The 22,187-nt window shown below is 36.3% G+C and overlaps 8 protein-coding genes across 13 annotated transcripts in view; 3 read left to right on the top strand and 5 right to left on the bottom strand.

Moving 5' to 3' along the window:
- LOC128889840 (Kv channel-interacting protein 1) overlaps positions 1–5,338 on the bottom strand; it is a 30,315-nt gene extending 24,977 nt beyond the window's left edge. Inside the window, exon 1 of the mRNA XM_054147863.1 lies at positions 2,435–5,338. The gene's annotated coding sequence lies outside the window, so the exon portion shown is untranslated. The remainder of the gene's footprint in view (positions 1–2,434) is intronic.
- Positions 5,339–5,619: 281 nt separating this feature from the next.
- On the top strand, positions 5,620–7,436 carry LOC128889821 (ADP-ribosylhydrolase ARH3-like). 2 transcript variants are annotated; one of them, XM_054147827.1, is made up of 6 exons: positions 5,620–5,944; positions 6,028–6,185; positions 6,270–6,488; positions 6,559–6,671; positions 6,748–6,976; positions 7,079–7,436. In XM_054147827.1, the coding sequence occupies exons 1-6, from the start codon at positions 5,773–5,775 to the stop codon at positions 7,244–7,246; spliced, it is 1,059 nt and encodes a 352-aa protein (XP_054003802.1). In that variant the 5' UTR covers positions 5,620–5,772; the 3' UTR covers positions 7,247–7,436. The 2 variants fall into 2 exon arrangements, with proteins under 2 accessions (XP_054003802.1, XP_054003811.1); XM_054147836.1 differs by having other exon boundaries at positions 5,806–5,944; positions 6,042–6,185.
- Positions 7,437–7,507: 71 nt separating this feature from the next.
- On the top strand, positions 7,508–9,980 carry LOC128889765 (rabenosyn-5). 2 transcript variants are annotated; one of them, XM_054147729.1, is made up of 8 exons: positions 7,508–7,779; positions 7,899–8,021; positions 8,077–8,217; positions 8,299–8,460; positions 8,564–8,653; positions 8,735–8,915; positions 8,975–9,362; positions 9,430–9,980. In XM_054147729.1, the coding sequence occupies exons 1-8, from the start codon at positions 7,644–7,646 to the stop codon at positions 9,655–9,657; spliced, it is 1,449 nt and encodes a 482-aa protein (XP_054003704.1). In that variant the 5' UTR covers positions 7,508–7,643; the 3' UTR covers positions 9,658–9,980. The 2 variants fall into 2 exon arrangements, with proteins under 2 accessions (XP_054003704.1, XP_054003695.1); XM_054147720.1 differs by having other exon boundaries at positions 8,564–8,915.
- Positions 9,899–11,440, bottom strand: LOC128889807 (uncharacterized). The gene is made up of 2 exons (XM_054147806.1): positions 11,223–11,440; positions 9,899–11,146 (listed from the first exon to the last, which is right to left on the bottom strand). Exons 1-2 carry the CDS (start codon positions 11,438–11,440, stop codon positions 10,186–10,188), a joined length of 1,179 nt encoding a protein of 392 aa, XP_054003781.1. The 3' UTR covers positions 9,899–10,185.
- A 91-nt stretch (positions 11,441–11,531) lies between these two features.
- LOC128889750 (asparagine synthetase domain-containing protein 1) lies at positions 11,532–14,407 on the bottom strand. Of its 3 annotated transcripts, XM_054147690.1 has the most exons (7): positions 14,126–14,275; positions 13,816–13,906; positions 13,539–13,739; positions 12,544–13,464; positions 12,035–12,447; positions 11,785–11,965; positions 11,532–11,712 (listed from the first exon to the last, which is right to left on the bottom strand). In XM_054147690.1, exons 2-6 carry the CDS (start codon positions 13,876–13,878, stop codon positions 11,791–11,793), a joined length of 1,773 nt encoding a protein of 590 aa, XP_054003665.1. In that variant the 5' UTR covers positions 13,879–13,906; positions 14,126–14,275; the 3' UTR covers positions 11,532–11,712; positions 11,785–11,790. The 3 variants fall into 3 exon arrangements, with proteins under 3 accessions (XP_054003665.1, XP_054003681.1, XP_054003672.1); XM_054147706.1 differs by having other exon boundaries at positions 11,532–11,965; positions 14,269–14,407; XM_054147697.1 differs by having other exon boundaries at positions 11,532–11,965; positions 14,234–14,371.
- A 59-nt stretch (positions 14,408–14,466) lies between these two features.
- Positions 14,467–16,805, top strand: LOC128889800 (hydroxysteroid dehydrogenase-like protein 2). The gene is made up of 8 exons (XM_054147793.1): positions 14,467–14,635; positions 14,927–15,090; positions 15,181–15,394; positions 15,479–15,684; positions 15,756–15,953; positions 16,030–16,254; positions 16,356–16,484; positions 16,575–16,805. Exons 1-8 carry the CDS (start codon positions 14,622–14,624, stop codon positions 16,685–16,687), a joined length of 1,263 nt encoding a protein of 420 aa, XP_054003768.1. The 5' UTR covers positions 14,467–14,621; the 3' UTR covers positions 16,688–16,805.
- Positions 16,806–16,870: 65 nt separating this feature from the next.
- Positions 16,871–18,792, bottom strand: LOC128891787 (S-adenosylmethionine mitochondrial carrier protein-like). Of its 2 annotated transcripts, none has more exons than XM_054151591.1 (6): positions 18,201–18,792; positions 17,838–17,994; positions 17,654–17,763; positions 17,338–17,578; positions 17,129–17,267; positions 16,871–17,046 (listed from the first exon to the last, which is right to left on the bottom strand). In XM_054151591.1, exons 1-6 carry the CDS (start codon positions 18,264–18,266, stop codon positions 16,902–16,904), a joined length of 858 nt encoding a protein of 285 aa, XP_054007566.1. In that variant the 5' UTR covers positions 18,267–18,792; the 3' UTR covers positions 16,871–16,901. The 2 variants fall into 2 exon arrangements, with proteins under 2 accessions (XP_054007566.1, XP_054007575.1); XM_054151600.1 differs by having other exon boundaries at positions 16,879–17,046; positions 17,155–17,267.
- Positions 18,793–19,381: 589 nt separating this feature from the next.
- On the bottom strand, positions 19,382–21,204 carry LOC128891799 (LDLR chaperone boca). The gene is made up of 5 exons (XM_054151613.1): positions 20,656–21,204; positions 20,471–20,545; positions 20,230–20,390; positions 20,022–20,166; positions 19,382–19,927 (listed from the first exon to the last, which is right to left on the bottom strand). Exons 1-5 carry the CDS (start codon positions 20,806–20,808, stop codon positions 19,847–19,849), a joined length of 615 nt encoding a protein of 204 aa, XP_054007588.1. The 5' UTR covers positions 20,809–21,204; the 3' UTR covers positions 19,382–19,846.
- Positions 21,205–22,187: the final 983 nt, after the last annotated feature.

Below are 22,187 nucleotides of genomic sequence, written 5' to 3'. Positions count from 1 at the left end.
TTCTACTGTTATTTATTATAATAATAAAATTTTCCGGAATTTTCACTTAAAGGAAACAAGAAAATGGCGAAAACAGGGTAGGCAAATTCTGGTAGAATTTATAATAAATACAAATTACGCATATCGCTAATTGCGGTTCTCGTTACCTACTTTTGTACAACTCTGTTCATTACGAGAGTGCTTCTAACACGTACTCCCTGCTGCGAAAATGAATTAATTAAAATAAGAGTACGGGCTCGTGCTTCTTGTAAGACGGAAAATAAAACCATTAACGAAATACTAAAAAACTTGCTGGTAACCTTGTCTTCCGAGCCAACATGGCGGACATCTTTTACGACAAATATTTCGAGGAAACAGAACGACTTAAAAATCAGCTGCATCGAAATGAAAACAAAATACAATTAATAAGATAAGAGTACGGGTTCGTGCTTTTTGTAAGACGGAAAATAAAACCATTAACGAAATACTAAAAATCTTGCTGGTAACCTTGTCTTCCGATAGACGCGAACCAACATGGCGGACATCTTTAACGACAAATATTTCGAAGAAACAGGACGACTTAAAAATCAGCGAAATGAGAACAAAATGTAATTAATTATTCGTTATGAAATTCCAGACTAAACAAATTTTGAATCTATGCGTTAAGGCAACTTTGTTGTACAGTTCACCCTGTATGAAACTCGATGAGTCGAACTATTGAAATCGGGGAAACGTGAGAAGCGTGCAAACAATAACGTAGCGTCGTGAAGAGAGATCGTAGGTACCGGGTGCAGCAAATATTTGTAATAAATTTTAAAGGAATTCGATCGCAACGGTATCCGTAAATATTTGAGGTTAACGTTCGGGGCGATTCGATAGTATCGATCGCGTTTCGAGCTCTCCTCGAGAATCGCCGGAAATAAGTAAACGAATAAGGGAGGAAGGGGAAAAGTAAACAAGGAAGGGAAACGAGACCGTCGAGGCGGCGGTAAATAATTATTATTCGACTCGGGACGAAGCAAATGATTTTTTCTTTGGAGGACAGAGCGCACGCTCATTGTCAGAAGCAAACGTTAAGATTGTTCTACCGCCATCAGAAATAGACTGTGAAGTAAACCGAATACCATGCGTGTACGAGAATTAGATACAGCCCGTTAAATCTTCGATCGAATTTATTTTCTTTGAGTCACGTTTTCATAACGAGGATTAGTCATCTATTCGAAATTATTCGAGTAGCGAAAGACGAAGCAAGTCGACTGTATACATTTCCCCTCCTTCGTTCTTCGCCAGATAAGAATCTTATCGCTTCCAAGGAGCCTCTCCTGTTATCTACCGAGTACATAGAACAGCTGAAGGTAAACGCTTAAATAATCGGTGGATGTCGTGTCCGAAGAACAAACCAAATATTGGGGACGGAAGATGTATTTAATACCTGTATTTAATACCTTGAAATTTGTATCGAATGTCCACTTTATTCAAGCATAAGTAATACATATGAACAAGAAAATATCGTACAACGAATGTTTTCAAGAAATAATTTACCCGAGTGAGAGAAACAGTCGATGTACATTAAGAAAAATAATAATCGTCGCATCTATGCGTGGACGCGAAAAGGTGAACGTATTTCCACTTTCCGATAGACGAATTTCCGTTGCGAACGCGATCGAGGAAAAGCTCGTTTCCCCTCGAAATGCGACACAAACAGGAGAGGGGCACGAATATTCAGTCCAGTGACGCTCGACTTGCCACGAAAAAAAAAGGAAGCTGCACAAACGAATACACTGGTTGAAACAAAGTCGCGTTGGGCTCGAAACAAAACATCAGAGGCGAAAGAAAACGCGACGTTGAGTGTTTACCTCTGCTATTCCCCTCGATCTACTCGACCAAGGAGAATATGCATATATGTGCACGGACAGAGATAGGGAAATTTCTTATCCGAATAACGAATAAAAGGGAAACAGGTTTCATAAAAATCGCAATGTGGAATACAGAATGCAATTATATTTGCGAATTGGGACTGAAAAACAGGTTAGAACCATAATCGACGTGATTTTTTTTTTTTTGTAGTGCGTTTTATTTTTTGAAGTAAAATTCAAATAAAATGTATCTGCGTTGAGCAGAAATTCAGTTCGAGTTAGGTCTGGCGATATTAGTTTAATTAGAGTAAAAAGCGCCGGCTAGTCTAGGAATTACGAGGGTTATTATTTACACGAGTAACACGATTCGTAGACCTTGATATAGTAGTCGAATATGTACGAAATTAGTTAGTGTAGTTAGTTACTTGTGACCAGTACACGCCAAGCGAATAAAGCTTGTTGCGAACGAATCGTTACGCGTCTCTGTCGGAAACGAAGATTTCGAAAACGCTGCTCTAAACTGTCTATCGGGGGATGTCGTTGTATTATTTCCTAGGCTGCTATAATTTCGTGAAGATTGCGAACGTCGGAAGGCTTACGTTTCTCCGTGGAAGGTTGCAGGCTCGGTCCTCTCGGTGAAAATTCGATAAGAGCCTGGAGAGGACGACGGCGTGGCGGGTCGAGGGCAGGAAAACACGGGACAATCGCATTCAGAGGACGAGTTCGCGAAACTGGGCGCAGGGTGGTTGACCCCTGGGGTCGTTTTCGAATCGGCGTCGACGTGGTCGATGGGAAAGACACGTTCCTCCGCCGGAGGATCGGGACACGGGAGTCAGGCGGACACCATTGCACACGTAGATCGGATCTTTCCTTTAACGCTGGATCACAGCTCTCGATGGAGGCGCGTTATGTCGTGTCTGTGCATGGCGCGGAGGAGTACGCGCGGCGGCGTTCTTTTGTCATCGGTCGGCGAGAGGTGACTGTGGTTGCGCGTAACCGGAAGCGAGAGTGGGGAGAGACTGACCGCGCATCTACGGCGGTCGGCGGCAGACTGGACAAAGTGCCAGTGGTGCCCGGGTTGAGCGGACCACGCATCCTCTCAGGCCCGTATCGACTCTAGGTTCACGGGGCTTCCCAACCACCCTCGCTATACAGGGTGTCCCAAAAAAGGTTGTAACACATTGAAAGGGGTGGTTCGGGTGATTTGAAACAACTTTTTCCTTAGCGAAAATGTTGTCCGAGGCTTCGTTAAGGAGATATTAACGGAAAACATCGACCAATCAGAGCGCGCGTATACCGTTGGAGCGGCTGTGGTAGCGAAGGCTACGAGCTAAGCGGCCGTGTTCAATGTCTTTCGATTAGGGATGGCGTGAAAAATCACTGTTAGTGATTTCGATCACGACCGTGATCCGGAAGATGACGTTTCAGAAGTGATTCATGTTAATTATTATCGTTAGTGTATCACTGTCTCCCCTTAGCGGAAATTCAAGAAGGTACAAATGAATCAAATTTAAAGTGTATTAAAATTATATTAACACTGCTTTTTAGACCATATTATAATACATATGTAAGCTTTGTGTATAGGTTGGTGAGCGAGACTTATGTTCCACAGAGGACGGTAGTGGAGATAGACAGAGAAACTAAAAAGATATTTTTAAACAGACAATTTAGATAAATAATTAAATAGTAGTTCATTTACTATAATGTAATATATATAATATATTTACTATAATATAATATACTAATAATAGTACGTATAGAAAACATAGGGAAACACAAACATTATATTGTTGATTCTCTATATCTTAGGTTAGTATTTTAGGTTAGGAAACATAGTACGTGCACAAACTATTTATTATGTAATAATAATAAACCTCTATATTTTAGACGAATCAACCTTGTGTTTTTGCTGAAAAAAAGGTGTCCTGAACAATATTATGTATATATAACCTAAGAATAACATAATTCGTGAAAAGTGAAAAGAATGTTCTGTACCAATCAGAAGCGAGCACGAAGAATCACGAATCACTGTGAAAAATCATCGTGATTGAGAATGAACGTGATTGAATCACGAGTGATTCAAAAGTAGCAGTTCACGCCATCTCAACCTTCGATACGCGTCGTGTCACTTGTTCGCGTACGAGCGCGGCCGCTTAGCACATAGCCTTCGCTACCGCGGCCGCTCCAACGGTATCCGCGAGCTCTGATTGGTCAGTGTTTTCTGTTAATATCTCCTCAACGAAGCCTCGGACAACATTTTCGCTAAGGAAAAAGTTGTTTCAAATCACCTCCCGAACCTACCCTTTCAAGGTATTACAACATTTTTGGGACACCCTGTATAATTCATATATTACATATAAGAACTGTATAAGAAAGTTTGAAAACGGTCGTGGTAGGTTTAGTGTTAATAGCATCCCCTTAATTCCCCCCTGAAAAGAAAGAAGGTTGAAGACCACGTCTAAACTAATGCCACATACATCATTCACTGCAACATACATGTTTCACATACATGTTGTACATTCCCATAGGGCTCCTTGGAACGTACCCACCGTGACCATTCGTTGAGACGGCACTGCATCCTCAAGCCCCGACCAATCGTCGCCCTCCTTCTCTCTTGCCTTTCGCTCTGCGTCGATCCTTCTCACGAAAACCACCCTTAACTGGACGCTCGCACGCGCGCGCGCCCCGAAGCTCCTTCGCGCTCGTCCTTTTTATTCTTTGAAATGCACAGAGAGTAAACGTATCGAAAGGATACTTAAATAACATTATTATACACTGGGTCACAGCGGCTCTCAAACCGTTCCGCGCAGAAACTATTATCATTGCAATTGGGGATAGGTCGATTAACTTTGAACGTCGATGAATAAATTCTATTCGTTCGGAAGTTCTCGTTGTGGCTTAATTCGATACCGTTAGCAATATTCGATACCATTTGATTTAGTCGAGAACGATGTTTGTATTAAACTCGATACCATCGGATGCCTCTGTTGGCGTCTAACCGAAACTTCGTAAAGTATCGGGAATCTGGATACATATTCATTTAATCAACTCTATGCATTATTTATTCCGTGTACGCACATACCTTAAGGTTCACCAATTGGTACCGCAAAAGTGTACCGTTATCGAGACGAAAAATATTATTCGCACATTTATACACAAATGGAAAACGAAAATTTATATCCCGAAATAATTTTCGTATCCTGCGTCGCGTCGCTTATTTACAGGTGACCTCGCCGGAGAAACGTTTCACTTCGATGGAAACGAACCATGCACGCACGCACAAGTGGCCAACTGCTCGATTAATAAATTATATAGATATGCGATAGCGATATCCCTTCCTAAACCCAATATCATCGATATTGGGAACTTGTCAAGTTCAACTTGACCGAAATCCTTCGGGTGTCCAACGTTTCGTCGATATTGGGCTCGTTAAACTTGCAATTTACCTCTGCCAATCCTTTGTGCGTCATGGATACGCAAAAAACTGTACAAAAAATGCATCGATTCATTCCCAAATTCGACGTCCTTCGAAACCTCATCATCACCCCATCCCCCCATTCGCCCCATCAAAAAATATCGACTCCATGTCATTCTCAGAGAATTCTGACCTAACCCAAATTATTAGAAAAAAAATCGTCGATCGATTTTCCTCAACTGTTGACACGCCAGTGTCAAAGTACCGCACTTGCGTTGATCGATCGTTTATTTTTAAATCCTCGCTCGGTTTATCAGGCTGAAAATTTACTTCAGAGACATCTAAACGACCGAGTAGCAGCTCGTTAGATAACCTATGTAACTTAGGTTACCCCCCCAAGTACTTTATTCTCAATACGTGAATTTATTTAATGCACGTCTGCATTGATGTCAAATTTCAAAGGCTTTATCGTACTTGCGAGTTTTCAAATTTAATCTAAGATTGGAGAAGAACGATAAGGTTATGGCGAAGATGGATTTGTCTTTGCTGAGAAGTAAATTTCGCGGTTCTATGCTTGGTGTTTTGATGGGTGATTGTCTTGGGAGCCCTTATGAAAACGAGGAATTGCTCACCAAGGGCATGAAGATAGTTTTACAACGATCTTTGGATAAATTGGAGGGACCTATGTTCAAAGGTTAGACTTTTACTGTGCATGTTAGAGTTGTATTTCATCTTTCATCGATGGTGTTGACATAGAATATTCTTTCAACTGTATAGCACCTGTCATGCAGTTTACAGATGATTCTGCAATGACACGTTCCGTGGCCAAATCCTTAATCGAAACCAAGGATCTGGATGTCGTCGATCTAGCAAAGAAATTCGTCAAGAGTTACTATCTGGAGCCTAATCGTGGTTACGGTCCTGGGGTTGTAACAGTATGCAACATAGTTTCTTATAAATTAAATGCAGGAATTCTGTTTCTTAATCTATAGGGTATATAATGTGTATTGTAAAACAAGGTATTCCAAAAATTACGTGGTAACAAATTTTCGGACATCCTAAGTCCGGCAAAGGAACAATTTAACGGGCAAGGCTCTTGGGGAAATGGCGGAGCAATGAGAGTCACGCCTGTTGCATTGTTTTGCTACCAAAACTATGATAAACTTTTAGATATGGTTAGAAAAACAACCCAACTTACTCACACGCATAAAGTTGGAATAGATGGTGCTATTTTACAAGTAATTATACTTTAAGTATCGGATCGTCTACATTCTGCACGATTTTATTTATATTCTTGTCATTTTGCAGGCAGTAGCGGTCCAACAAAGCCTTTTATTAAATCCTAGCGAGGAATTAAATGTAACAAATTTTATAGATAATCTAATTCATAAAATGGAGCAAATAGAAAAAGACGAAGACGGGTATGTTTTAAAAGTATATCGCGATACATGTAGTATATATAATTGAAAAAGTTCAACGAATTTTCACCTTTTTCAGTTTAGGTCTCTCAGAGCCACAACCCTATAAAGCGCAGTTAGATATAATAAAAACCTTAATATCTGAAAGCAATGAAGGACCACACGAAGAAAAAGTAGTACAAAAATTGGGGAACAGTGTTACAGCTTTGTATTCTGTACCTACAGCAATATTTTGTTTCTTAAGGGCACAGAAACCAATTACTGGCATAGAAACAGAGAATCCTCTTAGAAGAGCAGTTCAATATGCTGTAAATATAACGCTTCTCTAATTTTTACAGATCGAATAAATATCGATGAAAGAATGAAATAGAATGAAAATTGATATTTAAATATCGTTTTCTTTTTTCCAGATTAGTTTAGGCGGTGATACCGACACTATCGGTAGCATGACGGGTGCAATCGCTGGTGCATTTTACGGCGAAAATAATATTAATTCAAATCTCTTACAGCACTGCGAAGCCTCGGACGAATTTAGGACTTTGGCGGATCAGTTATTCGACAAAGTGATGGCGCCATAGATATTTTAATTTTTCGTTAGCTGTAATTCCACGATGAAAGACACGCGAACGAATGTAATAATTGTATTTTTTAACAGAATTTTACGGAAACGCGATTATGGCCGACTTAAACTATCTACAGAAATATATAACGCCCATTTATAATATGAATTTGTACATTTTGTTAAATAAATAATGTTTACGATCTCGATTGCGTTTAATTTATCATAAAATGAAACGAGGAGAGTTTGACGTTTCTATCGGTTGATACCAGTTGATACAGTTCAACATGGCCGCTCGCAAAACACACTTTTTGTCCACAGTCGAAGAAACGCCTACAAATGATTAGTATCGTATCTTGGATAGAAAGAAATTACGATAGAAATTAGTGAAATTTTACCCAGTATCGCATTTAACAATGGCTGGTAGCGAGAAAGTTTTGGAAGGATTTATCTGTCCAATATGCATGACAGAGTTTAAAGCTCCTAACCAGCTAACCAAGCATTTCGAGGATTGTCATAACGATGATCCAGAGATCTTGAAATCACTCAAAGGTGAGAACTGTGCTTTTAATAATTAACACGGAGATTTATCGAATTTATGAAACGGAAATATCGAAAATAAATCTTCGCTAATTCGATCAACGAAGTAGTTTAAGCTGTCCTACTTTCAGATCTTTTTGGAAAAGCTAAAAAGAAGATCCTGAAACAAGACGAAGTACCAGAAACGTTCTCGGGCCCCGTAACGAAAAATAGGCAACGTTACCCAGAACTTAATTGGGGACCTCAAGAAATAGGTAAGATTCATTGACAAATTTCATAATTCAAGCTAACGGTTAAAAAACATTTCAGGTGCAACAAAATCGTATACAGCTTACTTTAAAGAAATAAGGAATGCAAGACTGGAACGATATTCTTTAGAAACTAATAAACTTCTGATAAGATTAGATAAATTATTAAACAATTTACCAACTGATCCTGTCGATAGGAAAGGTGAGATCGATTTAATTAAGAAAGATTGTTTACTCCTTCTTTATAAATAATAATCTAACATTTCTATTTTTGTGGATATAGCACATGAACGGACTATTGTACCATGGATAGATGAAAAAGATGTAAAATTATGTCCTACTTGCGCCAAGAGCTTTCATGTTGCAAGAAGGAAACACCACTGTAGGCTTTGCGGAGCCGTTATGTGTCACAATTGTACAGTATTTCTATCTTTGCAAGATGCGCGTAAGTGATTCTGAAATTATTAAAATTAAGGCTTGTACTCGTGGTATTATGTAAAACACCGAATTTGAAATATTTAAAGGTACTAACGTAGCTTGATTTGTAGGGAAAATGACGAGTCCTGTATCTGTGCAAGATGATTCCGCGGTATCCCCTACTTCCGAACGACGAATTTCAGAGCGCATAGTACGCGCAGGTATTGGTCTTACAAAATTAGCCAGATCACCGTCTAGCGGTAGTTTAAACAGCGTCTTATCATTGGTTAACGACTCGGCAGCTGGCGAACAACATTTCAGAATCTGTATGCACTGTGCGAGTTTGCTTGACGCAAGAGAAAAACAAAAAGCAAAACATTTCGATAAGCCGATCGTATGCCAGTTCTATGAGAAGATGAAAGCATACATGAACGAAGCTTCGCAACACGTGCAAATGTATAATAAAATGTGGGAATCTTTAAGGTACGTCTAGAGTATTATTCGAAATAGACTCATTTGTTACAGAGAAATTTATTTTTCAGCGAAGGGGAGTCTGTATACAATTTAGAAGATGCCCAGACCTTGAGAGTTAAGATCGCAAAGTTGGGCGAGAATATAGATTTAATTAGCAAAAGAATTTCCGTACTGGGAACGAGATGCGTAGAAAATCCTCCGCAAGAACGAGAGCTTCAGTTGCATCAGATGGTTAGAGCGTCAGCTATGATATTTCTGAAAGAAGAATTGTTGAGCGTGCAAGCTTTGCCTACGGCGGAGAAGTACGCAGAGTTGCAAAGGGAACGTCAGAGACGATTAGATGCTAGAATTGCATACGAAAGACAACTAGAGGAAGAGCAAAGAGAGAAGTCGAAAGAACAACGTAGGAGAGAGACCTGGAATACCGAGGGTCGACCTTCTGTAAAAGAAAATCAGGTAATATTTATATTAGTTGAGATATCGTTGTTTTAACATTGATAATTTGATAATATTGTTTCTGCAGCCGGTAGTAGTGTTGAACCAATCGCAAGGCTGGGGTCCTTCGAATGTTGCTCCTAAAATGCCTCCTTCAATGGACCCTATAATCGAACAAATGAGCAATCTTCGAGCTTATATTAAACAAGCTAGAGATGATTGCAGATACGATGAAGTTGTCACTCTAGAGAGCAATCTTAGAGAACTTCAAAGCCTCTACTTTACCATGAATCAAAGTAACAATAGCGATGGATAGACGTACGGTACACATGCATTTCTTTGCACTGTATTATACTTCTTATCGAATTTAATAAGACTTATAAATCCTATTAAATTGGAAGTTTCGCGTATCGCTACATCCAATTTACGTATTATTGCACGATGCGATACATGTTTCAAGGGTTCCTTTGCATCGATCGATTTAATTGTATCGCATCACCGAGATGCTTCGCGAAACAGGTTTACTATTGTATATAAATGACGCTAAAGAAAGTATATCATTTTTAATAATAAAGTTTATATTAGGTATACAGATATCAAGATATATTAAAAAATAAATTCTTACGATACTCATTTATATACAGTATACTTATTTATAAAAACCGTTATTAACTGCTAGTTTAGTTTCATCGATATGATGAAACGATTATCGGTAATATAATTTTTCTTAAATTTTAAGGAAGTTTGTAAAATCTACAAATAACAATTGTACAACACAATCTGCATTTCTTTTTACGAGGTTATCAATTTAAGCCGAAGCTTGTAACTGGTTTCAACAAATATTTTATTTGTTGTATTTCAACACCATAATCGGTAATTCTTGTGAACGCAATGCATATTGTGTAATGTTTTCATCGTCTTTCGGAGCAGCTGTATTATCCGTATCGCTCGCAGAATTCACGCGAAGTTCGTGAATACATTGCGGTAATTCAGCAGAAGTCATTTCATTCTGATTGATACTTAGATTAGACAGATTCGACGAATCGCTGCTAGAATTAATATTCGAACTGCTACTGGATGCGTAAGTGTTATTGTTCAAAAAAGTTGGAAGCTCGTCTGATAACACTTCCCGGCACGATGTCGTTTGCTCCACACTTTGTCCAAATTTATTTACAAATACAGGTAACTCGCAAGACGACATCTCTTGTTTCTCATATTCCTGTAAGTAATTGTTACTCGTACGCGGCGTAGGTATAGAAAGATTGTCATGCCTTCTACCTTCCTCGATATTATGTTCGCTACTGAACTTCATCAAGTCGGACACCTCTACATTCGTCGATGCTTTTATGGGTTTTAGTTGAATATCTGTATTCACAATGTTTTCCAAATATTTCGCGTTATGTTCTTCCTTTATGGAAATCAGTTTCGTCGACTGCATATTTCTTTCCAAAATACTATTCTGTGATTCGTTATCCATAGCCTTGTTATCGTTAACCTCCGAAGGTAATCCAAATATTAAAGACTCATTAAAATTAGTCTCTTGTTTGTCCTTCTCTTCTAATAATTTTCTTATAACTTCATCTGAAATATCTATGGGGGCTGCAGGTCCATATTCCGGTCGTTTCGGAAGTTCTTCCTTTAATACATTTCCTGCCAAGTAATCAGCTGCTCGAAATAATTCTGCTTTCACTAAAAGATCCAACAAAGTACGTAACGTCGGTCTGTTTCTTCCCATCGTTCCCCATTCGTCCAAAAATATTTCAGCTGCGCTCCTCTTTTGTTGTTGCGCAGCTTGCTCGATTGCGCTATTATATAAAAATTGATTAATTATTCTTCTTAAATTTATTTATCTTCTAATGTACAAGTTTGGTATCGCAGTACCTGAAATGTTGAGCATTAAATTTGGGAACATCAGATGCTTCTCGATCTGGCACGATCGCCATTAATCTTTTCCATGAATCCGATAGACTTAATATTTGTACGAGTATATACAATTCTGCAGGCCTTAATTTTCTCAATTCTGTGTCGAAACAATATCTGTTTGTTGACATCGTGCTATTCATTGTCATCCATTTTCTTAAATCTTTCATCAGCGCCATTAGCTGTCGGTGGCAAATTGTTCAAGTTCGTAGCGAAATCATAGCTGACATCCTATTTTTACCATCGAAAGGTAAAATGAAAAACATAAAATACAATACCCAAATGTTTTATTTCATTTACATAGATTGTAAAAAGTTTATATAAAAATTACATTAAAAGTCATGTTTTTGCAAGACAAATACACACTGAGTTTAAGCATAGAAAATATGACAAAAACTGCAGTACACAGAAAATATCACAGGCTTGACAAAATAAAATTCGGTACAGCATTCTGAAATCAAATACTTGATGATTCGAATACTCGTTAATTTATTCGCTAATAACTAAAACAGTTTGAACAAACCAATTCTCACAGTCTGTCCGATACATCTTTAGCATTTTCTTTGCTATTAGCGATTCGAGATCCAAACTGAAAAGCTCTTTTAGGAAAATTAGCTGTATTTCGAAAACCAAGTTTATACGCCAGTAGGCGTAATAATAATTTATCTCCTAAACCGGATGGCATTTTGTCTGTTGGGTAGCACCTGAAAATAATTCGATAACGCTGATCCTTCGATAACAACTTGATTTCTTTTTAATAGTACTCAATTTACCTTTCCCATGGTTTTAATTTCTGGACGTATCGTACTATTTTTTCATCTAAATATGGCAATCTCGATTGTTTCCCGTGATCGGACACGATACGATCGTCACGACCTAAATTTCTTTCGGAAATTCTAGCTAATTCGATACTTAATTCTTGCGTTAAAGCGCTCCAACCCTTGTGTTTTAATATCGTTCTGTGTCTCATGTATCCACCAAATAATTCGTCTGCACCCATGCCTAACAGAAGTACTCTGCACGGTGATTCGTAAACGTTATTGCTCTTGCAAAGTGTGCCTTTTGCACGGCTTGCAAACCACACAGCGCAACCTAAGCTTTCGTCTAGTATCGTACAAAGTGGATATAATAAATTGCAAATTCGCGCGGAACGATATTTCTGCAGTTCCGTCTGAGAGACGTTCACCTGAAATAATAATATATTACTCAAAAATATATTCGAACAATTAAAAAAGTACTTGTCTTAAGTGCTTCGTTCTTTATAAAAACACTGGTATCGTACTTCAACGAAATTCCATTTCCTTTTTGGGCAAATGTTTAAAAGTTCTTCGAACGTTTGTTTTCCAGTTTTACGGTCAGGTACATCGTATTGAACCTGTGTACATTGTCTTTCATTGTCGGTATTGTATTTCTTCGATGTATTAACCGATTTTTCGAACGCAACATTGATCAAGTCGATGTACTCGTTTTGCGGTATATATTTATCGGCAATTAACGCTAAAATGGCGGAATCCAAACCTCCAGAAAATAATACGCCTATTTTTGCATGAGTGCACGTAACATTCTTGCCATTTAAAAATAATTTTATACAATTTTTACAATATCTCGGCTGTTTCTTCACTCTGACTTCCACTGCTTTGCAGAGAAGTTGTGACAAGTGATCTACCCTTTCATGTATATCTCTATTTTGTAAAAAGTATTCCAATGTCTTGCACGAATTTTCAAAGTAAGGATTATTCTCGAAGGATTCTAAATCTTTAATGTTAGGATGTAGATGTAGACTCGTCAATGTATCTGTCTCCAATATAGTTTCTTTGATATCGATATCCACGCCTAAACGCGTTTCTAATGCTTCTATGACATCCGTGAATCTTAAGTCCGGTTCTTTCCATGGATAGCACGCAAGATTTACCCTCGAATTAGCTAAATTCATCACGAAAATTCCAATTGCAGGAACTTCTACTATTCCATCTATCTGTTTAGTTGCAACCGATGTTAAAGTTACACTATTCTCATCTGTGTTGGATTTCAAGAGCAAACTATGCCTTCCTATAACATCTCTGCCAAAATATAGAAGATTGCTGGATTTTTGGAAGTACACAAAGCTGTACGGCCCTTGTAATTCTTTAAACACAGTAAAAATAGTTAGAGACGATTGAATCGCATTTAGTACCACATCTGTATCGCATGTATTATCTTGAGCCTAGGAACAGGATAGTACGTTATTCCATAATTCATGAGAACTATGGTACAGATGAATGCACCTGTAATATTTACCAAATTTCCAGAGAATATATCTCCGTTCCAAAGAAGGATATTACCCGTAGAATCTATAGCAGGTTGTACAGTTAAATTAGCACCCTGCATCCATAATACGGAGACAGCAAAATGCCCAAACCAATTTTCATTTAAACGTTCGAACCTCTCTGTCGCTTTATCAGGACCACGAGCAACTATTAAGTCCTTGCAAATGTTCCACTGACAAATAAATAAATAAAAGGATATTATCGATACTCATACATGTAAATAATAATATTTTTAACGTAAATACTACCTCAGTTGAAACTTTTTCATTGTTCTCGTGGCTTTGCGAAATGTGACAAAATATCCCACACATTGTTACACCGGTATATCATAAATATAACCTAAAAATATAAAGATTCATAAATAAAACATCTAAATAAATAAAAGATATTTTATTGTAAATTACAATATTCAAATGAAAATACAAAACGTTGTTCGAAATTTTTGTTGCAATTATCGATTATGGTTGTGACAGATAACGAAGTTACGAAATAAAAATACTTGAAACGAGTGAATTTGGAATAAAATGTATATTTCTATTCACAGCAAAATTTAATTACATTCGGAGCTCGTAAAAATAGTTACGCATGTCCTCATAAAAAATAAAATTCGCAAAACTTTCCTATTACTAATCGATTCGAAGCTATATACATATAAATTTTACGAACGTATATTCAATTCGAATTTCTACATTTAAAGCAACCTGTAACTTTTTTTTCTATTTTCTCGAGCAAATTCGAGACTATTTTTAATACTGTATGCGTGGAAAATTAAATCGCAGATGTAAAATTTATTTATCGGACGATATCCGTCAGTGATTCAACTTTTCACATTGTAATTCTCGCCATATTGTTGAGAGACGAGAATTGAATTATTTAGTGATTTAAAAATTGGAATCTGAACATTGAACCGACCGGGACATTAATTCATTTGGAGCATATCTCTTGCCTTTCATTTCATTACGTATTTTCCAGTTGAGAGTGGTCGTTATTCATCAATCGGTAGAATTTTTTTGGCGTTCCATTGCTTTTGACAGTTCGCCGATCTATTTACAATATGATCAATACGGGGTATGTAACATACGTTGTACGAAATATTTCTACATTAATTTGCATAAATTATTCGTTATTGTTACATATGTTAACTACTTTCATTTTCATTTGAAATAAGTATATGGAAAGAGAGCGATAGTATTAAGGAGTTTATATGGTACTAAATAAGGTAGGAAACTAGTGTGTTAAGTGCTAACTAGCTTCAGTCAGCTAGAGTCATACATACTAAGAAGCGAAAAGTGACTGAATGTTATGATACATGCACGATTGAAAGAATCTTTCTAATATTTATATGTTATGTTGCTACAGAAAACTTGCTGGTCGTACAGTTTTTATTACCGGAGCATCTCGAGGCATTGGCAAGAGTATTGCATTAAAAGCTGCTAAAGATGGAGCAAATATTGTTATTGCAGCTAAGACTGCGGAACCGCATCCAAAATTGCCGGGCACGATATATACTGCAGCCACAGAAAGTATTTGTGTCGTTTTATATGTTACAGATGTGTTTATATAAATGTTATTATACTGTTCAAATTAACAAAGAATTTGTTTTTGTGTTTTAGTCGAGCAGGCAGGTGGAAAAGCATTGCCATGCGTTGTAGATGTAAGGGATGAAGCACAAGTAGTTTCCGCAGTAGAGAATGCTGTTAATAAATTCGGTGGTATTGATGTTGTTATTAATAATGCAAGTGCAATTTCTTTAACAGGCACAGCAGCCACAGATATGAAAAGATACGATCTTATGAATACCATTAATACCAGAGGAACATTTCTCGTGTAAGTATAGGAAACTTTATTTTAATTGCGACAAGGGTGTTAACAAGGGGAGCTATGCAATAATATTATGGTGATTGTTTTAAGGTCTAAAGTCTGTTTACCCTATTTAAAGAAAAGTCCAAATCCTCATATAGTAAATTTAAGCCCGCCGTTGAGTATGAAACCGATATGGTTCAAAAATCATGTTGCTTATACCATATCTAAATATGGCATGTCGATGTGTGCTCTTGGTATGGCAGAGGAATTTAAAGACGATGGCATCGCCGTCAACGCTGTTTGGCCAAATACTGGTAGATTAAACTCTGTCAAAAAGTAGACGTGGTTCTATTTATAATATTTCAATTGTACGTTTTATTTTAAGCTATTCATACCGCTGCAATTGAAATGTTGTCTGGCCCATCCTCGAAGGATTATAGTCGTAAACCTGAAATAATGGCAGATGCCGTCTATGCTCTGATCTGTAGAGACAGTAGATCCACCACTGGACAATTTTTTATCGACGAAGAGATATTAAAAACCGAAGGAATTACTGACTTTACCGAATATGCGTGTAATCCAGGTAAATCGGATGTCTATAAATATTTAAAACTATCGTTTTTAATTTCTGTACTAGCCGCAGTTTCATTTTTCCTTAGCAAACAAGGACAATTTGATGCTTGACTTTTTCGTAGAAGATAATTTAGTACACCTCAACTTACAAGATCAATTGCAGAATACACTTATACAAAAAAAGAGCGATAGTACGCAGGATACCAATAAGTCGAATTTACAGATTGAACAAATATTTACCGCCATTGAAGCCAATTTAAACGACGAACTCGTTAATAAAACGGGAGCTATATATCAATTTGTTGTTAATGGTAATAAAATTTCTATAATAATCGGCTATTAATCGGTTCTATTAATGCTGTGTCATTTATTCTTTATTTTCGAAACGTATCGTTCGATATTAATTTTGTAGACGACGAAGTTAGTACATGGTATTTGGATCTTAAAAATGGTAAAGGTTCAACAGGTAAAGGAGAACCAAAACAGCCACCAGATGCTACGTTAACAATGGATTCTAAAAACTTTTATGCGATGTTTTCAGGTAAATCGTGATACTAAAACAAAACATCAACTTTATGTAATATGATAAATTTGTTAAAAAAAAATATAATGTTTTTCACACGTTTCTTAGGAAAACTGAAACCAGCATCAGCATTCTTGATGGGAAAGTTGAGAATCCAAGGTAATCTTCAAAAAGCGATGAAGCTAGAAAAATTGATGCTTAATTTGAAGTCTAAACTGTAAGAATGTTCATATTTTGAAAATGTTTATACAACCATTATAAGTAAACGCGAGACATATTTTTATATATTCTTGTAATATATTTTATAAATATTAAAAAAAATTAACCATTTATTTAAAATTACATTTTTAATTACTATATTTTTATTAATTAATAATTATTATATTTTATTAATTATTATATTAATTATATTTTTTTATACGCTTATACATAATATTAGTACTTGGTATCCTCCTCGTAGAAAGTAAAATAGCTCAGAGAATATTTCGTTAGCAGAGTTTTTACTTTTTCATAAGTTCCAAAGAAAATAAAACCTCCCAAAGTTATCCACGTTACCCTAGGGCCGATACCAGCGAAAAGTCTACAAAATCAACAAAGTAAATACGCGTTATTAATGTAATTTATTATCGACTACTTATCGTAAGTTAAATCGTAAATCGTACCCGCGCAAACCTTTTTCTTTACATACATCTTGAAGTACATACAAAATTTTCAGCTTCGAAGAATGTACGTTTTCATGAGCAAGCATTATTCTCGTTTTAACAACATCTAACGGCGTAGTGACCGCAGCAGAAACACCACCTAACAAATTCCGTATAATCAGGTGTACATCAAGTAAAATACGGTGACGTACAACTAAAGAGCTTCGAACCTGCAATTGCTCCACATGTAGCGCTTTCCATGGGAAGGATATTTCTATCGACATTCGAACTCCAGACTTTCTTTAAATATTCCCATACCGGAAATTGTACTATGCTAAAGGGCATGTCTCTGAAGACAGTACTCCAATATCCACGATACAGTAATCTGACACTTATATTTCTTTTGCGTAATATTAACGCTTGCTTTCTTTGTTTCACGACCTCTATAGGTACTCTTATTAGACACGCCGCCTTTATTCAAAACATATATTACGATTAAATTATATTTTAACAGTTTAAATTTCCTCGTATATAAATGAAATTTACCACTTCTGCTAGCGATGCTGCACCCATATGGAGCAAGGAATGATATTTTTCAGGAACTCTATATTGCGCTACACTTTTAATACCCTCATACGTTACGAAAAATAAGGATGCTGAAATATTGTAAAAGATAGAATTGTATTAATGCATTTTTATATGTATGCAAAACACATGTGCAAAGCTATACCGGTTGGAGCAGAACCGATCAATACAGGGATGATTCCCTTGTAAAGGTTGGAGAATCCTCCAGACTTTATAAATCCTTGTTTAGCTTGCAATCGAGTTTTCAACGTATCCAATGGAAATAATGTTACATCAACGGAAGTACCAGCTAATCCTCCAGCCTATTAAAAAATATAATGTTAAATTAAATAATGAAACATACATTGAAATTTTCTTATTTCCAAAATTAATACTATACTATTTTATATTTAATACTACATTTGAACATTAAGAATCAAAATTTCATTCGAACGAATTTGAATTCCCCGCAAAATTTGCATTCATTCTGCTACAACGCGATCCTAACAAATTTTAATGTTTGACTCACTATTAACGATGTAACGAAAATAGATTTAGAATTCGTTAATTCCAGCTTTTCTGTTCGTGTTGTCATTTGGTATTTGTGTGTTAACAATACTAAATCCTTGACTCAAATACAGGCTCTTTTAACTTTAAGATTATACACGCACGTTCACGAATAGTGTTCTGCTCGAGATCATGTAATCTTGTTTTTGAAGATAAGAAATAAATTATTAGAGAACATAATTATTACCACAGTAATTATGTTCTTAAAATGGCAATAAAGGTAATATAAGATAACCTCCTATTTTACAAGCAATGCCTAAACAAATATTTTGTTTAATAACACACTGTAAATAAAGCAAAGCATTTGTCATGGACTTATGGTGAAGGTTAGGTCGGGTTCCGCCATTTTTCAAACAAAATCGTACGCTTATCTATTTTTTATATAGTTTATGGTGTATTCTAAATTGCTAAATTCAAATTTACATTGGTAATCTCTTATTTGAACGTTGAAATAAACGATGTGATATTAAACGAGGTTATCTTGCAATCCATTGTCATCAACTCCTTCTGAAATCGTGGATTAATATCAACACCAAACTGTCTCACAACGGGGAGTATGTATAACAAACAATCTTTCTATACAAAACTTAACCTGTCGTCTGTTCAAAGACGCAATTTTCTAAATAAACAACTTACAGGTTTGAGCATAAGAAAATATTTTTTAAACATATTTCGATCGTTTGCAGTATAATAAGATAGATTACTTAGTTAATGTACAACTAGTTTTTAAGGAAAATGTTAAAATTTGTAACAAAATGTACAGAAAGAGGAATGTTTTATGGGCATACCTGCCCATGCACTGTTGAGTAAAAAAACAAATAAACACACAACAACAATTTACAGATGTTAATTAATAACTATTCTTTTATAGAAAGGAACGAAATCGGGCCAGCATGCCTGAACCAGTGCACCACCAGATTAACGCTGCTCGAAAAACGTTCCAAACGCTACACCAAATTTCAAAATTGTTAAACACAAATTTGGATTCAACGACATTGAGTATATGCATCAGATTGTGCGAGAATGGAGTGAATCCATACGCGCTGGCGACTGTAGTGAAAGAGTTGCAAAGAGAAGTGAAAGCTATGAATACTCCTACTCAATTAGATTCTCCAAGCAGTAAATCAAGCTTGAATAAATGAATGGGTAAACTTTGTGTTACAATTTATTAAATTAAACATATCTATTAACATGTAATACGTAATATCGTTCTCTCTTGCTTCTATTTTGTAATTAGGTAAAAGTAACGAAATGTTATATTGTTTTTGATAGAAACTAATATTGTTAATTGTTATTCTCATTGCTGCTGCTTTAATAATGTTAATCGCGTCATTAATATTGTACAACGGTTCAAGTGGAATAAAGTAGAATTAATTATTTATATTGCAATTTAGTCGATATTCTTTTTTTATACAAAGTATTAAATGGAATTACAAAAGGTGTATATACAAGTAATTATAAATCTGTTTCTGTAAACCGAAGAAAACACTTATATCAAAAATGGTTCTATACGCGTTTGCTTATAGATTTGCTTATAATTATTTACAATGTATAAAAATATACAAACAATATATTTTGTGTCTTTAAAGAATGTATATTTATAGCAATTTATAACTCTGCTTTTCTCTGTTTCTCGTCCATTGTACTTTGGGTGTTTACAACCTTGTTAAGTTTTGGCATAGTTTTGCCCTGTAACGAACCGTAAATTTAATTACTCGTAATCTCCAGATCGATTTAGAAGAAAATATTTTCGAGACAGCAATGTATTAAATTAAACGTTTACCTGTTTTTGTGGATCTCTGTAATAGGTATGCCCTTCAAGAGTAATATGAGACAATTCTGGCTGTTGCAGCAAATAATTTTTTGCATCTACAGCTTGGGAACCTTCTCGAAATAAGAATACAGATCTTTTTTGATCAATTGGGTATCTGTAAGAATTGCAACAATATGAAAATTAGATTAATACCACTTATAAAAAAAGAGCAGTATACCTTTCGGCAGCAATATGATTATTCTGAAAACTAGTGTGCCAGATTTTCATTATTACTTCAGCTTCTTCTACTGAAATATCCTCTATAGTGTCCACAAACATCATGACACTTTTACCTTTTTTAGTCACTTTGAGTACATTGTCAGGATTTGACATATTAATCTGTATATGTAAATGAAACATGTAAATCTTATTTATGTTATATTATTGTACGAATGAAGTAGCAGATATGGAAGCGTTACCTTTGATATGTCAATTTTTGGACTTGGTCTGAGATGTTCCGGTAGTTCATCCGGTTCCAAAGGTTCGTCGTTTTCCTAAAATAGCAGAATGTATTCTTGTTTATCGTCCCCATCTGTTGCACCTGTCTCCATTCCGATCGTGACATCATACAAGAAATATAAATTAAATATAAATTACAATGTACCTCCCACTGGTCTAGCAAATGCTCTAAATCTGCTTCGGTCATATCTCGTATATCTTTCTCTCGCCATGATTTCTTTTTGCTTGATTTCGCGTCGTTACTTGCCTCGACGTAAAGTAACAAGAATATACTACATACGACGATTCCTTTATTCATATTCAGAGTTGTGAAAACAAAAATATTTCACAAAAAGAAACCAAAGATTTTTTATTTTTCTGGGCAAATATTTACAGTAGAAATCTGTTTTAGAGTGAGGATATCCTTGAAGGAATCGGTATTTAGAACGATATTCAGAACGTATTCGCGACTTTATCCTTATTAAATCTCATTTTCCGAATCGACAAATACTGTTGAATACTGTAGCCATCAGGTGGCAACACGTATGAACTAGGATGACCCCTCCAGAACATCTCGGGATGTGTAACTCAACTTATTCGGCGTAAAAATTCTTTTCATACAAGACATTTGAGATTGCGTTGAGTGAACAAAATATTGTTTATAATAAGAATCGTACAACTACAATGATTGGTAGTGTTTACATTAGAAATTGGCTTAAAATAATAGATGTAATCAGAAATATAGCCGCTCACTAAGCTGCTCAGCGAGCGAGTTTTAGTACCAGTGGTACCATCTCTTGCTGGTAGGTGTCACCGCTGACTAACGCATCTCTGCGCCTACGAGATGGCAACCGAAACGACAAACAGGATAGCATAGGTTGCCGCATAACAGGGGCACCTCTGCGCCTACGAGATGGCAACCGAAACGACAAACCGGCTAGCATAGGTTGCCGCATGAAAAGGGTACCTCTTGGTCTTACGAGATGACAATGAACCAACAAGTAGACTACTATCGGTTGCCGCATACTGGTGGCATCTGTGCATAAAAATAAAAGAAGTGTGTGCAAATACATAGGCATAAGTGAAAAGATGTACAAATAGTTATAAGTAAGAAGTATTGAAATAACTTGTAATTATATGGTTACTTTAATAAACGATCAAACAAACAAACAAACAAACAAACGTGTCAGATTTTATTCGTGCCACCTTCCCGCATATCATGTTTTCCTGATACCAAAATGTAAAACTCTGGTCGAAATTTCGATACGTACCATGTATTTCTAGTGCCACCTCTTCGCATATCATGTGCTCCTGATACCAGGAGTAAAAATCCGACATTTCCCATCACAATTTTGAGAGGAGCGATTTGCAACATTGTTAAAGTTTGGAGAAGAGCGATTTGCAACATTGTTGTTTTTGCAACATTGTTGAAGTTTTGAGATGAGCGATTCGCAACATTGTTGAACTCGCAACATTGTTGAAGTCCGGAGCGGAGAGATTTGCAACATTGTTGACTTTGCCAAAATGTAAAATCGGGCCAGAAATCCGATACGTACCGACAATGTGCCCCTTGAAATAGGCAACCCATACTTACAGATATGTCGGGCCGGTTGCTTGCTTTTAGGCGCAAACGTGCCACCTCTTCGCGTTCTTAAACATTGTTTAATGTTTCGGTATTTTGCACATTTTTCTGGCGCC

This window comes from Hylaeus anthracinus, unplaced genomic scaffold, assembly GCF_026225885.1.
Source record: "Hylaeus anthracinus isolate JK02 unplaced genomic scaffold, UHH_iyHylAnth1.0_haploid 0, whole genome shotgun sequence".
Classification (NCBI taxonomy): domain Eukaryota; kingdom Metazoa; phylum Arthropoda; class Insecta; order Hymenoptera; family Colletidae; genus Hylaeus; species Hylaeus anthracinus.
Note: the sequence above shows the minus strand (reverse complement) of the source record. Positions and strands in the feature narration are given on the sequence as shown.

Coding starts and splice junctions, on each gene's coding strand:
- LOC128891787 (XM_054151591.1), bottom strand. CDS start 18,266: ATGACAACACGAACAGAAAAGCTGGAATTAACGAATTCTAAATCTATT. Junction 17,764..17,837: donor GATCGGTTCTGCTCCAACCG/GTATAGCTTTGC, acceptor ACAATATTTCAG/CATCCTTATTTTTCGTAACG. Junction 17,268..17,337: donor TACATGTGGAGCAATTGCAG/GTTCGAAGCTCT, acceptor GGAATTTGTTAG/GTGGTGTTTCTGCTGCGGTC.
- LOC128889807 (XM_054147806.1), bottom strand. CDS start 11,440: ATGGCGCTGATGAAAGATTTAAGAAAATGGATGACAATGAATAGCACG. Junction 11,147..11,222: donor TTTAATGCTCAACATTTCAG/GTACTGCGATAC, acceptor TTTATATAATAG/CGCAATCGAGCAAGCTGCGC.
- LOC128889821 (XM_054147827.1), top strand. CDS start 5,773: ATGGCGAAGATGGATTTGTCTTTGCTGAGAAGTAAATTTCGCGGTTCT. Junction 5,945..6,027: donor GGAGGGACCTATGTTCAAAG/GTTAGACTTTTA, acceptor TCAACTGTATAG/CACCTGTCATGCAGTTTACA. Junction 6,977..7,078: donor GAAGAGCAGTTCAATATGCT/GTAAATATAACG, acceptor TCTTTTTTCCAG/ATTAGTTTAGGCGGTGATAC.
- LOC128889765 (XM_054147720.1), top strand. CDS start 7,644: ATGGCTGGTAGCGAGAAAGTTTTGGAAGGATTTATCTGTCCAATATGC. Junction 8,022..8,076: donor TTGGGGACCTCAAGAAATAG/GTAAGATTCATT, acceptor AAAACATTTCAG/GTGCAACAAAATCGTATACA. Junction 8,916..8,974: donor AAAATGTGGGAATCTTTAAG/GTACGTCTAGAG, acceptor TTTATTTTTCAG/CGAAGGGGAGTCTGTATACA.
- LOC128889800 (XM_054147793.1), top strand. Junction 15,395..15,478: donor ACCAGAGGAACATTTCTCGT/GTAAGTATAGGA, acceptor GATTGTTTTAAG/GTCTAAAGTCTGTTTACCCT. Junction 16,485..16,574: donor CTTTTATGCGATGTTTTCAG/GTAAATCGTGAT, acceptor CACGTTTCTTAG/GAAAACTGAAACCAGCATCA.
- LOC128889750 (XM_054147706.1), bottom strand. CDS start 13,878: ATGTGTGGGATATTTTGTCACATTTCGCAAAGCCACGAGAACAATGAA. Junction 13,740..13,815: donor ATGAAAAAGTTTCAACTGAG/GTAGTATTTACG, acceptor TTTATTTGTCAG/TGGAACATTTGCAAGGACTT. Junction 12,448..12,543: donor GGAAATGGAATTTCGTTGAA/GTACGATACCAG, acceptor TTATTATTTCAG/GTGAACGTCTCTCAGACGGA.
- LOC128891799 (XM_054151613.1), bottom strand. CDS start 20,808: ATGAATAAAGGAATCGTCGTATGTAGTATATTCTTGTTACTTTACGTC. Junction 20,167..20,229: donor AATCATATTGCTGCCGAAAG/GTATACTGCTCT, acceptor CAATTCTTACAG/ATACCCAATTGATCAAAAAA. Junction 19,928..20,021: donor ACAGAGATCCACAAAAACAG/GTAAACGTTTAA, acceptor GGTTCGTTACAG/GGCAAAACTATGCCAAAACT.